This window comes from Heterocephalus glaber, unplaced genomic scaffold (assembly GCF_053883595.1).
Source record: "Heterocephalus glaber isolate CG9 unplaced genomic scaffold, H.glaber_assembly_v1.0 deba00001781, whole genome shotgun sequence".
In the NCBI taxonomy this organism is placed as follows: Eukaryota; Metazoa; Chordata; class Mammalia; order Rodentia; family Bathyergidae; genus Heterocephalus; species Heterocephalus glaber.
In genome coordinates this window covers 347,304-361,880 of record NW_028258467.1, presented here as the reverse complement: position 1 = coordinate 361,880, position 14,577 = coordinate 347,304, and the positions used below count along the sequence as shown (strand labels likewise).

The following is a 14,577-nucleotide window of genomic DNA, read 5'->3' as shown; positions in this document are numbered from 1 at the left end:
GAGCCTCGTGGTCCCGCCAGAACCGTCATGGTGAGACATGCAAAGGGCATGGGATGGTGGGCAGGGGCGGCAGGATGTGGGGACCCAGCGTGGGTCGGGGCAGTGATGTGGCCGTGGGTCTTGATATAAGGATAGTGGAAGATGGTGCATATTGGGAAATGTAACGGCTTCCTTTAGGTGCATTACAGTATTTTGTTGTTGCTCTTATTTTATACTTCTAATTTTTTGAAAGAAGACCAATTGAAAGGTAATAGGTATGTTTATTCTCTCTGTCCTTTTTTTTCCCCCAAAGATAGCTCACATTATACACTCTTGGATCTTGCTTTCCACTGTAGAAAAAGTCCTGCAGGGCTTCCTGGGCCACCTGCTCAGGGGCTGGTGCTGGAAGGTAGCTTGGGCCAGGTATTAGGGGCCAGCTGAAAACATAGTGAGACCCTCTTGAAGAAAAGGAGGAGGGAAGGAGGGGAAGGGAGGCAGAGAAGAAGGAAAAGAAAGGAGGGAGAGAGGAGAAAGTAAGAGGAGCCAGATGTGGTGGCGCGCAACTATAATCCCAGCACATGGGAGGCTGAAGCAGGAAGATTGCCTCGAGTTCGAGGCCAGTCTGTACTACAAAGCAAGACCCTGTTTCAAAAAGAGAGAGAGGGGGCCGGGGATTTAGCTCAGTGGTTCCGGCGCCTGCCTCGCAAGCGCAAGGTCTCAAGTTCGATCCCCGGTACCAAAAAAAAAAAGAGAGAGAGAGAGGCCTGGGCATTTAGCTCAGTGGTTCTGCCACCTGCCTCGCAAGTGCAAGGTCCCGAGTTTGATCCTCCGTACCAAAAAAAAAAAAAAAAAAAAAAGAGAGAGAGTCTGGTAGCCTTCTTATGCGCATAAAAATCTGCATTATTTGCAGCTTCATAGTATTCCTGTGGGTCCCTGCACCTTACCCTGGGTTATTCACCCTGTCTTGTTTCACCAAAATTCATTAGTGGTGTCTGGTCCTTTACATGGATACCTGCAGCTAGCAATCTGTGAGTGGATGTAGCTGTATGTAGGATTCTAGAAATGAATGTGATAATCTCATAGATATTTTCAGATTCCTTTCCATAACCAATAAATAAAAACTGTTCTCCCCCTGAGGGTAGGCTTCTGCTTTACTTTGTTCCTTTTTTATATCCTCAGCTCATAGATAATGGCTAGGTAATTGTTGAATCAATAAATTAATAGTCTACACACTAATAGGAACAATCTAACATGCCTGTCATTTTGTACATCTCATAAAAGTTGTATAAAAACAGTCTTATGTAGGGCCAGAGATTTATCTCAGTGGTTTCGCCACCTGCTGTGCAAGCGCAAGGACCTGAGTTTGACCCCCAGTACCAAAAACAAAACAAAACAAAACAAACCAGTCTTATGTGGAGAGAGGCCAAAAACATTGTTTCATGGGAATTTACATGGGGTTCCCTCTCTCTCTCTCTGTCTGTCTCTCTGCCTCTCTCCCTGTGCCTCTCTCTCTCTCCTTCCCTCTCTCTCTCTCTCTCTCTTTCCTAGTAGGGATTGAACCCAGGCCCTTCTCCTACTGATCTGCATTACTGCATTACCCGCCCATTTTTTATTTGGACAGATGGTCTCTCTGAGTTGTGCACACTAGGCTTGAATTTTGGATCTTCCTGCCTCAGCCTCCCAGAGTGCTGGGATTACAGGGATATACTACCATGACCAGCTTCCAATTCACTTGTGTCCAGTTAGCTGAGTGAACAGCCAATCATTTCAGCCTCAATTTTCTCTTCAAACGAAAACTTATAAAGTCAGTGGCTTTCAAACTTTACAAAAAGTCTATGATTCCCAAAGCATAAATAAAGAGCAAAATAAAAGAAAGATAATAGGAAACAGTGAGCTAGAATTTGTGAACATAGGCATGGGAATTGGGGGAGATGGAAGAAGAGAAGGGGAAGGGAAAAGGATCAACATGCTATATGTTTATGTTCCAATTCCCCAGGATAAATATATTCATTATGTATCACGAGCATATACTAATAAATTTTTTTATTTTATTTTTTCTAATAATCTTTTTTGGGGGGGTACCGGGGATTGAATTCAAGACTTTGTGCTTGGGAGGCAGGTGCAGTGCCACTGAGCTAAATCCCTGGCCTGTCTAATAAATTTTTTAAAAGGAGGGGAGGTACCTTAGTGGTAGAGCACTTACTTACCTAGCATAGGTGAGGCCCTGGGTTTAGTTCTTAGCACTGCAATAAATAATGAATAACTAATATCTTTTTTTTGGTACTAGGGATTGAACTTGGGACCTTGCGCTTGCAAGGCAGGCAGTGAAATCACTGAGCTAGATCCCCAGTCCCCCTTAAATAATAAATAAATGGGAAAAAAAGGTATAATTCTATAACAACCCAGATTAACCTTGGAATTCTACCTCTGTAAAAATTTGTTTTGAGGCTTCTCTTACTGACATAGCATAGGCTCAAGCTCCTCAAAATAAATTTTTTTTGCTATGATTGAACCTAGGGCCTTGTGCATACTAACAAAGTGCTCTACCATTGCTCTAAACCCACTGCCTTGTTTTTTGTGTGGTATTAGGAAGTAAACCCAGGGCCTTTGCCCTGAGCTACATTATCAGCCTTCTTTATGCTAGGCTTCCAGAGAATCTGTGATAACTGACATGTACCACCACAGCTGCCCCAACTTTTGACCCAGAAGGCTGAGGTAGGAGACAAATCCTGTCTCAAAATAAATTTTAAAAATACAAAAAACTCCTGGGAATATAGCTTAGTAGTAAAGCCTATGATGTGGAATAACCTAGGTTCACTGCCTAGCCCTGCAATTGAAACAAAAACCACACGTGACATGAATTTTCTATTCTACTTATATTCAAGTATACAGTTCAATGACATAAAGTAACTATAAACCATGACCACTATTTCCAGAACTTTTTCATCAGTCTCAAGTCTTCTTCAGTGTATGATATGCTATTGATGACACTCATAAATTTTTCATTTCACACAATGTTTTCTTTAATGATCAGTTCTTTCGTTTATTCAAATATTTTACCACTGAGATACAACCAAAGCCCAAGTGTTTTTAATATGAAACATGTCTCATTCATATTTTTCTCTTGAATTTACTAAATATATAAGTATATGATTTTAATTTCATAATTCACTAGTTGTATCATCCATGTCATTTCTGGGTTTTTATTGATGGCCTAATTTCTTCATTATAGTCATATTTTCTTTCCTTCTTTCTATTATTTATTTATTTTGGTACCGGGGATCGAACTTGGGACCTTGCGCTTGTGAGGCAGGTGCCAGAACCACTGAGCTAAATCCCTGGCCCTCCTTTCTTTTTAGTACCTGAGAGGTTCAGATTGGATACCACACATTATGAATTTTACATTACTGGGTTATACATTTGGCAGCATTCCTTTAAATATTTTTGGGCACTTCTAGACATGTGATTAATTTGCCAGGAGCCAATTTGATCCTTTGGAGGTTTGCTTTTCTGCTTTCTTATGTGGTTTCAGAGCAGCCTTTAGTATAGGTCTCATCTGGTCCCACTACTGAGGGGTTCTGAGAGTCATAGGGTCTTTCCACCATGATTGAGGGACACATGAGCTGTCCCCAGTGCAAGGTGAGCCCCAGCAGTGCCCAGCCTGCCCCTCCCTGGTCTCAGCAGCTCTCTCCCACACCACATGTGCTGGTGGGACTCAGCTGTAGACACAGGTGGACTCTGCTGATTTGCAGAGCTCTGTGCATGCAGCTCTGTCTTGTGCACTCTGCCCTGTGGTTTCTAGCTGCATTGGCCTCCCTGAACACCAGCCTCTCTCCTCAATTGAGGGAGATCCCTGGGCTGTGTTTGCCTTTCTTCTCTCTCTGTGCTAGCCTGGAAACTCGTGAGCTATCTGGGGTGATCCTTGGTTTACTTTGTTTCCCAGCTCTGAGGAATCACTGTCTTGTACTCCCTGTCACACAGTCTGTGAAAACTCTGACTTCATATTTTGTCTGATTTTCTAAGCCATTGCTTAGGACACAATATTATTAAATCTGGTCCTTGGGAAGAAACAACTATGCTTGATTTATATTTTTTCTGTACTGGTTATTGAACCCAGGGCTTTATACAAAGCCCCTTTCTTTCTTTTATCTTTTGCGACTGGGTCTCGCTAAGTTTCCCAGGCTGGACTACAAATCGCAGTCCTCCTCCCTCAGCCTCTCAGAGTGCTAGGAATATAGGCAGAGGTAATTTTTAAATATGTGAATTGCTGGGAATAGGAAGGACTGTATTTCTGTTCCTAGTTCAAGTATGTCTGTACTCATGTTGGATAGGCAGGTGTTCTGATATAAAATGATCACTGGAGGCTCAGGAAACCAAATATTTTGTAAGTGCTGATTTATGACAACAGGTCTCATTTGCATTTTGTATAGTTTGTATGGCTTTGAGGACGAATGGGTTTCACATTGATGTTCTGGTTCCCAGAGGGAGTGTATCTCTATCCATGTGGGGCAGGCAGGTGTCCAGATCGGCAATGCCTGCTGGGAATTGTACTGCCTTGAACATGGAATCCAGCCTGATGGTCAGATGCCTAGTGACAAAACCACTGGTGGTGGGGACGACTCCTTCAACACGTTCTTCAGCGAGACTGGGGCTGGCAAGCACGTGCCCAGAGCAGTGTTTGTGGACCTGGAGCCCACGGTGGTAGGTAGGTGCTCGGGCCCTGGATGGAGGCTTTCCAGGGAGGGTGGGAGAACCTTGCAAAAGCCCCACGTGGTGGTCTCCTTGAATCCCTCAGCAAGAAGCACAGGATTTATAAGCCTGCGCTCATGACACTGTGGGGTGAGAAGCTGAAAGGTTTGTGACTGAAGGTTCTTGACTCTGGGGCTCAGGAAACCTTGACCGACAGGGAAAAGCTGCTTTGCCAGCAGGAGGATGGGCTATGGAGAGAGTCCTTCTGGCTGGCCCTGCCCAGGTCAGGTGGTTTCTGTATAGACCCTGTGTGCAGTGAGCACAGGCCTTGGTTCCCTCCTTAAATGCTGTGGAGGTTCTCATGCTGGTGCACGAGTCTGGACCTGCTCTTAGACATGAAACTAAGAATATTTATTTGGTTCCTCATGATTAGAACCCCAAAGTAATTACAAGAGGTGGAAAAGATGAGGCAGGAGGATGTGAAATTTGACCCCAGCTTGGGGTTTCCAACAACTTAGTGAAATCCTGTCTCAAAACAAACAAACAAATAAAACCTACTGGTGATGTAGTTCAGTGTGAAGACCGTGTATTCAGAACTACCCATGAGAAACAGAGTGACAAGGAGAAGGTGGGAGAGGAAGAGGAGGAGGGAGGCAGGGAGGAAAGAGGGAGGGGGGAGAGGGAAGAGAGTTTTTAGTATCCTTCAAGAGATACAGATGTCACCTTATAGCCTGCAAGACCCAAGCCATTTGGGTGTTGTGATGAGCCTGTCCCAGCAAAATCACACAGTCACACTCACCTGGTGTTTGCAAGGGAGTTTTAGGTTTTATGTTTGGTTACAACACTGGTGATTGAACCCAGGGCCTTTCACTGAGCTACATCCCCAGCCCTTTTTAAAATTTTTGAGACAGGGTCTCGCTAACTTGGTACATCACTCAGGCTCGGTTTGTCTTGTGATCCTGCTGCCTCAGCTGCCCAGAGTACTTGGATTACAGGAGTGTGGCTCATGACTTCTAAATTATTTTCTTTGACGTAGCTGTAGGTAAGAAAGAGCTAGCCGCCTGTAGAATCACCTGTGTGGGTATGCGAGCGCTTTCTTTCCATCAGTGCAAAATGATCCTGCTGGCATTAATACTGTGAGTTCTTGGAGCCATCAATTGCATTTGTGCTCTGCAGAGACTTTTTTGGGGGGAGGACAGGGTCTCACTTGTTCAAGCTGGCCTTGAACTCAGTATGTAGCCAAGGCTGGCCTCAAATTCTCCATGGTCCTCCTGCCTCAGACTCCCAAGTGCTGCTATTACAGGCCCGCAGCACCACGCCCAGCTCACAGAGACAGTTTGTAATAGTCAAGGCATGAATAGCATGTGCATTTGTAGAGTAGCACCACCTTTGAGTGTGTCCCCTGTGGTGAGTAAAGCAGCCCCGAAAGGCTCACAGCTCACATGGTCTCTTTGTAGATGAAGTGCGCACGGGGACCTACAGGCAGCTCTTCCACCCAGAGCAGATGATCACAGGGAAGGAAGATGCAGCCAATAATTACGCCAGAGGCCATTACACCATTGGCAAGGAGATCGTGGACCTGGTCCTGGACCGAATCCGCAAACTGGTAAGATCACTGAGATGGCATCATGTGGATATGGCTCCAGATGGGAGGGTAGGGCTTAGGCCAGTGGTAGCGAACCTATGGCACTCGTGCCGCAGCCCAGCTGGCTGTTTATCATTGAAAGCTCTGAAAGGTTTGCCATCACTGCCTTAGGCTATGAAGGGGTCAGACTCTCTGGCAGATCTTAGACAACTGAGTGAGGAGTCCCGACTGAGTCTGCAGAGGTCTTGCTGTGTCGTGCCTGTTGCAGAGCTCCCACAGATCTTCACTGTCTGGCTTTCTTTGCTTGCACATGTAACATGTGTTAGTTATGGATGTTTGAGTCCACATCACCTTGCAGAGGCAGAGAGAAGTGAGCCTGGGCTGTTGGGGTTGGCATTGTGGCCTCCGCAAGCCTTGGCTCATGTTGTCTGGTTTCTCGCAGGCAGATCTGTGCACAGGCCTGCAGGGCTTCCTCATCTTCCACAGCTTTGGAGGCGGCACCGGCTCTGGGTTCGCGTCTCTGCTCATGGAGCGGCTCTCGGTGGACTACGGCAAGAAGTCCAAGCTGGAATTTGCCATTTATCCAGCCCCCCAGGTGTCCACTGCTGTCGTGGAGCCCTACAACTCCATCTTGACCACGCACACTACCCTGGAACACTCGGACCGTGCCTTCATGGTTGACAACGAAGCCATCTATGACATCTGTCGGCGCAACCTGGACATCGAGCGCCCCACCTACACCAACCTGAATCGTCTGATTGGGCAGATCGTGTCCTCCATCACGGCCTCCCTGCACTTCGATGGGGCCCTGAATGTGGACTTGACAGAATTCCAGACCAACCTGGTGCCGTACCCCCGCATCCACTTCCCCCTGGCTACCTATGCGCCTGTCATCTCTGCCGAGAAGGCCTACCACGAGCAGCTGTCAGTGGCCGAGATCACCAATGCCTGCTTCGAGCCAGCCAATCAGATGGTCAAGTGTGATCCCCGCCGTGGCAAGTACATGGCCTGCTGCATGCTCTATAGGGGAGATGTGGTTCCAAAAGATGTCAATGCTGCCATCGCCACCATCAAGACCAAGCGCACCATCCAGTTTGTGGACTGGTGCCCGACTGGCTTTAAGGTAGGACTGGGTGAAGTCTAGTCATTGTGCCTGTCAGCGAACAGCAGACCTACAGAATCATGCTGTCCCTGAGGGGCCACATCCTTTGGGGAGAATGACACTTCATGTTATCTATGGTGCAAAGAAAATATACGTAGTAATTAATTTGCTAAATCCCTTAAGGTTTCCCATATATGTTATGTATCCCTTTTCCCCTAAACTACCCTTTCAAATTCTAGGGGTAGTGTTATCAGCATCTGAAACTTTAGAAGACTGAGGCTGGTGGTAGAGCACTTGCCTAGCATCGTGTGAGGCCTTGTGGCTTTCTTATGTCATTTTCTATCTGGAATATCCCTGGAATTTGCAAATCCCCATAATCTCTAGAAACTCATCAGAGCTTACAAATATTAGGTCCGTAGCTTAGTGTAAGAAGAAAACCATTGTGGACAAGGACTATTAAACCAGGATACAATGTTGAAGAACACAGGTATGAAGAGCCAGTTAGCCTGGAAATTACAGTAAGTCTTGGAGCCTGACATGATTTGGCTTCCAAATACATGGTGCTTTTCATTTGGTAGATTTGTTTTTGAGATTTGTGTCTCTGGCTGTGTAACCCAGGTTAGGCTTGAACTCATGGATAACCTCCTGCCTCGGCCTAAGTACTGGGATTAGAAACGTGCCCCTCCATGGTCTCTGCACCCTGTGTGGTGGATGGTCCTAATGGCATCTGTTTCAGAAAGGCAGGGAGACATCACTGCCTCAGCTCCTTCCCAGGTGTTGATCTTCCTCCAGCTCCAGCATAATGTTCTCCCCATTGTCTAAGGTTCTAGTTGCTACTGGATGGGTGTATCGGTCAGTGTTTACCTGAGAAACATTTACTGCAAGATATGCAAATATATAATTTACAGATTGGCTCACGATGGCCCGGCCGCCCACAGAGTCAGGTGGAAAGAGTGTAAAGGTCTTTCTGTGCACTAGGGATCCCAAGGATCCAGTGGAAGGCCTGGAGTTCTGTATAGTGTCCCATGCAAGTCCATATCAGTAGGCTGAAAGGCTAAAGGGTCTGCAGCAGAAGCCAGGAGATAACATCCAAAGTGAAAGCCAAGAGTAGAGCTCCTCTGAGGAAGACAGAAACAATCCTTCGGTCTTTATTTCCCTTTTATAACATTTTGATCATAATCCTCCTTATGGTTGGGTGTTCCACACCCAAAGTATGCTGAGCCAATGTAGTTGGGCATTGCTTACTCTAATTGACAGTCAACATCAACAATAGGATTTTTACACAAAAACAAAAAATTGAACTCACTTTTATTTTTGCTAGTTATATAACATATTTTGAACATATTATATATTCCAGGGTTCTCATTTTTTCCTTGTGTTTTACTGTATAGATGTGTAACAATTTAACTGTTTCGCCATTAAACAGCCTTTTCAGGTTTGCTATTATAAAAAGTGATTCTTGTGCTGGGGATTTAGCTCAGTGGTTCCGCTGCCTGCCTTGCAAGCACAAGGTCCGGAGTTCAATCCCCAGTACCAAAAATAAGTGATTCTACTAAGTACATAAAAATCTTTATATGTACTGTTTTGTGCTCTGTGTGGGTGAATTAAAAAGTGAAATTAAGTGTCAAAGGGTATTAAATGTTGATAGATCATGCCAAAAAGTTGTTTGTTTTTTTTGGTTTTGGAGACAGGGTCTCCGTGTAGTTATAAATTACCTTGAACTCACCATGTAGCCTAGGCTGGCCTTGAATTCTGTGATCCTCCTGCCTCAGCCTCCTGAGTGCTAGGATTATAAGCATCCCCTACCATGCCCAGCAGTAACAGTTTTTATAGTGTTTTTTATAGTAGATCTGGGTCCACAGCTCCAATTTTTATTTTTTGGGGTTTTTTTTCAATTTGTGTTTTTTAAATAAATTTTATTTTATCCCATCTCCCCCCTCGAGCCCCTCTCCAATTTGTAAATATACTGTCATTTCTTTTTTTTTTCCCTGAGACAACGTCTCTATACAGTTCAGGCTACCCTTGAACTCTATGTAGCTCATGATGGCTTGAAACTCTCAGCAGTCCTCCTGCCTGAGCCTCAGCCTCCTGAGTGCTGGGAATACAGGCATGTGCCACTATGCCCAGCTAATAAAGTTGTCATTTCTAAGGTGATTATAATCTTCACTGTATCTTTTCCTCTGGCAGGTGGGCATTAACTACCAGCCCCCCACTGTGGTCCCCGGGGAAGACCTGGCCAAGGTGCAGCAGGCCGTGTGCATGCTGAGCAACACCACTGCCATTGCTGAGGCCTGGGCCCGTCTGGACCACAGGTTCGATCTCATGTATGCCAAGCGGGCCTTTGTGCACTGGTATGTGGGAGAAGGCATGGAGGAAGGGGAGTTCTCTGAGGCCCGGGAGGACCTGGCAGCGCTGGAGAAGGATTACGAAGAGGTGGGTGTGGATTCCGTGGAAGCAGAAGCTGAAGAGGGGAAGAATACTGAATAGGAGCAAGCAGCTGGCAACTCTTCCTTTATTTGCTGCCCATATACACTACATCATTACAGTATGTATTTACTTATTAAAATTCCTTTATTAAAGCATTCATTTTTCATACTGTGTGCTGTACTGTTATACAATTCCCCCATTTAGTCACCTGCCTTTTCCAAGTAGATTTTTAGAAGGGAAAATAGCCATTTAGCTGGGCATGGTGGCATATACTTGTGATTCCACCACCCTGGGAGGCTAAGGTGGGAGAATTACAAGTTGAAGCCCAGGCCATGCAATTTAGTGACTGAGACCCTGTCTCAAAAAGGGCTGGGGGAAAAAAAAAAAAAAAAAAAAGGGCTAGGGGTGTAGCTCAGTGCAAAGGCCCTAAGAAAAATTATCCTAAGAAATTATTCAGTATGTTTGTATCTTTAGATACTGCATTACTCTCAGAAAGACTTCTAAAAGATTAGGTGAAGAAATGAGGAAAAGATGCTTTATGAGGTGTGATCAAAATATAGTTTAAAACTGGGCATCGTGGCACACACCTGTATTTCCAACACTCAGGAGGTTGAGGCAGGAGGACTGCCTGAAATTCAGGGCTAGCCTGAACTACACAGTGAGACCCTACCCCACATATATATATATATATATATTTTTTTTTTTAATTATTGCAGTAAAGGAGCCATTAATAATTCCCCTCAGAATATTCCCCCTAACTTTGAACACAGTTAGCATATCATTCTTCCCACTTTATGAAGCAATTCTGGAACTCCTCGTCTTTATGTGTGATCAAATCATGGTGAATGCTGCTGCCAAAAGCCATTCAACAGAAAGGCAGTTTCATAAAAACATGGCATGTCCTCATCCACCTAACTCACTGGATCTGGCACCACTGGACTTGTGGCTCTTCTCCAAAGTCAAAATGAATGCAAGGTAAACCGTATTTTTGTTTTTGATTTTTTGAGACAGATCCTGGTCAAGGTGATCCTTCTGCTTCAGCCTCCCAAATGCTGGGATTACAGGTGTGGGGACTACTCTTAGCTCTAGGTAAACCATTTTGAATTGATTCAGGACATGGAGGTAGCTGTTAAGACAAGGACTTCCAGAACTGCTTGAGAAGTTGGCAACGGTAAGGTGAGTGTTTGAAGCAAGGGGGAGTATTTTCAGGATTAACAACAGTGTGTCTTCTACTGTAATAAAATTTTTAAAATTTAAACATTTATAGTATTTTTCAGTCACATCTTTTAATTTCAGTATTAAGTCCTCTGGGCCATACCTGACTGGTACCGAAATGTGATTTGTTTCCTGTTTAAATTGTGTGATGTTAGGATGAACACACTACCTTGAGTGTGTTAGGCTGGGTTTATTTTGCTTTGTTCTGTTTTTTTTTTTTTTGGTACCGGGGATTGAATTTGGGACCTTGCAAGCCAGGCGGGGGAGCCACTGAGCTAAACCTCCGGCCCAAACTGGGATTATATGGCTGTTTTCACCAGAGGGGGAAGAGGGTGGGTGCGCTCCCCCTTCATCTGTATGCAAGAGTTGTGCAAACCCAGTTCCTGACACTCCATTTTCACGGACATCCTTAATTTGCTTCCACTGTTAACAAATTCCTGCAGTTACAAAAGAACCTCTTGGACATCACAAGTGTAGTAGGAGACTGCTGACTGGTCTGATAGGAAGAGAAGGGTTTTTTTCGTTTTTCCTGGTACAGAGGATTGAACCCATGAGCGCTCTACCACTGAGGTACATCTGCAGCCCTTATTTTATGAGACAAGGTGTCAACTAAATTGCCCGGGTTGGCCTCGACCGTGACGATCCTCATGCCTTCACCTCTGGAGTAGCTGGGATTACAGGTGTGCGCCTCACCCTCTAGCTCGGAGGAAATTCTGAGCGCAGGTTTTTGCTAGATTCTTTTTTTTACAAAAGTCCTTACCCCGTTTTCTTGGCGGCACTGTTTCTTCGGTCGAAGGCCCTCCCAGAGCCGGGTGTCGATTTGAGACACCAGGGGCACCATCATGGACCCCCACGTCCCGTTGAGGCTGCTCCAGGCGTACTGGAACATTTAGGAAGAATGAGCCTTTGACAAATTAGTCTTGAAAAGTGGAGGAACCCACACAGACCACAGCCAGAGAACTCCAAAGTGCTGGCTAGACAGAGAAGCACTACGCACCCACCGCTTCCGGTAGCAACCAACTAGGCCCTCTTCCGTTCCCGCCTCCTGGGCAGAGCGCCGCAGGTTCGCGTCTCTATAGTACCAACTTCCGCCGCGCTCCACCCCTCGCGAGATTTCAGCGGCGCAGCAATGGCGAGACCGTGAGTGCCGATGGCGGGAGTTAAAAGAACGGGCTGGGAGGGGGTTGGGTTGAGATCAGGTCACGGGTGATCCTACGGGCCAAGGGCCCCGGGAGGGAGTAACAGCTGAAGGCAAGAGGCCACTCTGGGCCGGGACAGCTGCCCGCGACCTACCCTCCCGCTCCTTCCTCAGATGCCGCGTCACTGCTCCGCCGCCGGCTGCTGCACACGAGATACGCGGGAGACGCGCAACCGGGGCATTTCCTTCCACAGGTCAGCGCGCGTGCGTGCTGGTTCGCGAGGCTCCCTTGCGCATGCGCTAGTGTTGCCCGCGGCTTTGGGCCGCGCCTTTGGTTTTGCTGCCCGCGGTAGTCAGCCAAACTATCCTTGAACTTGAAATTGGGAGGGTGAACGAGACGGTCCCGTTGGGACTAAATTCTGTCCAGAAAAGGAGGATCGGACGCCTACCAGGCTTAGAGTTGCTGCTCTCACATTTTTATGTGCTTTATAACGCTGCTTTCTCTAGGCCTGAGATTCTTCCCCTGTGTCTAGGCGAGTGGAGCATAACAGGCAGGGTCGCAGGGAGGTCTCCTTCAGGCGTGTGCCAGCCTGGCTTTTCTTGCCTAGGGAGCTTGGGCAGCATGATCCCAGGGCTGTGGCAGCCTGGTGCTCACGGGTTTGTGGCTCTACAGACTTCCCAAGAAGGACAACCCGAGGCGCGGCTTATGGCTGGCCAATTGTCAACGGCTGGACCCCAGCGGCCAGGGCCTGTGGGACCCGGCCTCTGAGTACATCTACTTCTGCTCCAAACACTTCGAAGAGAACTGCTTTGAGCTGGTGGGAATCAGGTGGGCCTCCTTGCTGGCCAGCATTGGGGCAGGGCGTGGGGCATCACTCCAGGCAGCAGATTGGGGCAGCTGTACCTCCTGATGAGGACGTCCTTGAGCAGATGGCATGAGAATAGTCTGCCCGACAGACAGCCAAACCTGGTTCCAAGGGTGCTGTTTTCTTTTTCCCAGTTCTGTACAATAAAACCCATTCCCAGGTTAACTGCCGGTTGCACAAGAAAAACTAGTGTTTCCAGGGGGGTGTTCGGTACTAGTTGTCCCAGTAAGCTTATTCTTTTGCCTTGTCAGCCCAGCCCTGCTGGGGGAGCTTTTCTATGCACCTCAACTTTGGGGAGGCCTTCAGGGAGAAGCTTAGTGGACTAACTTGGCATTCTCCAGACTTGTTTGCAGTTTTGCCTTCTAGCTTCCCACAGCCCTAGTACTGGGGAACCCATGCTGGGTTGCCAACGGCAGAGTGGCCCAGGGTGGCAGCAATTGTTCTCCATCTCATCCAGGCTGCTTTTCCCCACAGTGGGTATCACAGGCTGAAGGAAGGGGCAGTGCCTACCATATTTGAGTCTTTCTCCAAGTTACGCCGGACAACCAAGACCAAGGGGCACAGTTATCCACCTGGTCCCCATGATGTCAGCCGGCTCCGGCGATGCAGGAAGCGGTATGTGTTGTGGGTGGAGGGGTGCCCCACTCCCATTCCAAGGCTGAGGGACTGGGGTTTAGGGTGTCTGCCAGCAGCCTTGCTGGATGGGGTTCTTAGTGTACAGACCCTGTGGCAGGGGCTCAGATGTTGACGAAATCAGCTGGGCTCATGAAGTGAGTCTAGTGCTTAAGACTGGCCTGTCAGTCTCTTTCCCTCTTCCCTCCAGTTGCTCTGAAGGCCAAGGGCCAACAACTCCATTTTCTCCACCTCCTCCTGCTGATGTCACCTGCTTTCCTGTGGAAGAGGCCTCAGCACCTGCCACTTTGCCTGCCTCCCCAGCTGGGAGGCTGGAGCCTAGCCTTAGCAGCCCCTTCTCAGACCTTCTGGGCTCCCTAGGTGCCCAAGCAGATGAAGCAGGTTGTAGTACCCAGCCCTCACCCGAGCGGCAGCCCTCCCCTCTTGAGCCACGGCCTGTCTCCCCCTCAGCCTACATGTTGCGCCTGCCACCACCTGCTGGAGCCTACATCCAGAATGAACACAGCTACCAGGTGGGTAGTGCCCTGCTGTGGAAGCGGAGGGCTGAAGCGGCCCTCGATGCCCTGGACAAGGCCCAGCGCCAGCTGCAGGCATGCAAACGGCGAGAACAGCGCCTGCGGCTGCGGCTGACCAAGCTGCAGCAGGAGCGGGCACGAGAGAAGCGGGCACAGGCCGATGCCCGACAGACTCTAAAGGAGCATGTACAAGACTTCGCCATGCAACTGAGCAACAGCATGGCCTGAGGGAGGGACCACCTATCAAGGCTGTGACCTCTTCCTCACAATCCACCTGGTGAGGGACCTGATCTGAACTGCATCTAGCACACCCACCAGATGCCATAATAAAGGATTCTAGAAGGACACCCTGCTGTCTGGCTCAGCGAGGGATGCCAGGCTTGTCCCCCCCAAAAAACAATGGCTGCAGCCCCTACAGAGGTGAGACC

General features: G+C 47.7%; 3 protein-coding genes across 11 annotated transcripts in view; 2 read left to right on the top strand and 1 right to left on the bottom strand.

Moving 5' to 3' along the window:
* Positions 1 to 11,928, bottom strand: part of P2rx6 (purinergic receptor P2X 6) — a 40,600-nt gene extending 28,672 nt beyond the window's left edge. For 7 of the 8 annotated variants that reach the window (XR_002392149.2, XM_021252250.2, XM_021252251.2 and 4 more), the window contains exon 1: positions 11,758 to 11,928. Coding sequence is in view for 7 of the 8 variants with exons in the window: in XM_021252250.2 (XP_021107909.1) it covers positions 11,758 to 11,886 (129 nt within the window). In the remaining variant the exon portion in view is untranslated. The remainder of the gene's footprint in view (positions 1 to 11,757) is intronic. The other variant, XM_021252255.2, reaches the window with a different exon arrangement.
* LOC147820912 (tubulin alpha-3 chain-like) lies at positions 13 to 9,953 on the top strand. Its single transcript, XM_021252245.2, has 5 exons — positions 13 to 30; positions 4,462 to 4,684; positions 6,126 to 6,274; positions 6,696 to 7,376; positions 9,543 to 9,953. Exons 1-5 carry the CDS (start codon positions 28 to 30, stop codon positions 9,840 to 9,842), a joined length of 1,356 nt encoding a protein of 451 aa, XP_021107904.2. The 5' UTR covers positions 13 to 27; the 3' UTR covers positions 9,843 to 9,953.
* A 132-nt stretch (positions 11,929 to 12,060) lies between the features above and the next one.
* Thap7 (THAP domain containing 7) lies at positions 12,061 to 14,496 on the top strand. Of its 2 annotated transcripts, XM_004874894.4 has the most exons (5): positions 12,061 to 12,137; positions 12,310 to 12,389; positions 12,809 to 12,964; positions 13,476 to 13,616; positions 13,825 to 14,496. In XM_004874894.4, the coding sequence occupies exons 2-5, from the start codon at positions 12,310 to 12,312 to the stop codon at positions 14,375 to 14,377; spliced, it is 930 nt and encodes a 309-aa protein (XP_004874951.1). In that variant the 5' UTR covers positions 12,061 to 12,137; the 3' UTR covers positions 14,378 to 14,496. The 2 variants fall into 2 exon arrangements, with proteins under 2 accessions (XP_004874951.1, XP_012924771.1); XM_013069317.3 differs by lacking the exon at positions 12,809 to 12,964.
* The last annotated feature ends 81 nt before the right edge of the window (positions 14,497 to 14,577 follow it).

Coding starts and splice junctions, on each gene's coding strand:
- LOC147820912 (XM_021252245.2), top strand. Junction 4,685..6,125: donor CCTGGAGCCCACGGTGGTAG/GTAGGTGCTCGG, acceptor GTCTCTTTGTAG/ATGAAGTGCGCACGGGGACC. Junction 7,377..9,542: donor GGTGCCCGACTGGCTTTAAG/GTAGGACTGGGT, acceptor TTCCTCTGGCAG/GTGGGCATTAACTACCAGCC.
- Thap7 (XM_004874894.4), top strand. CDS start 12,310: ATGCCGCGTCACTGCTCCGCCGCCGGCTGCTGCACACGAGATACGCGG. Junction 12,390..12,808: donor CGGGGCATTTCCTTCCACAG/GTCAGCGCGCGT, acceptor GTGGCTCTACAG/ACTTCCCAAGAAGGACAACC. Junction 12,965..13,475: donor TTTGAGCTGGTGGGAATCAG/GTGGGCCTCCTT, acceptor TTTTCCCCACAG/TGGGTATCACAGGCTGAAGG.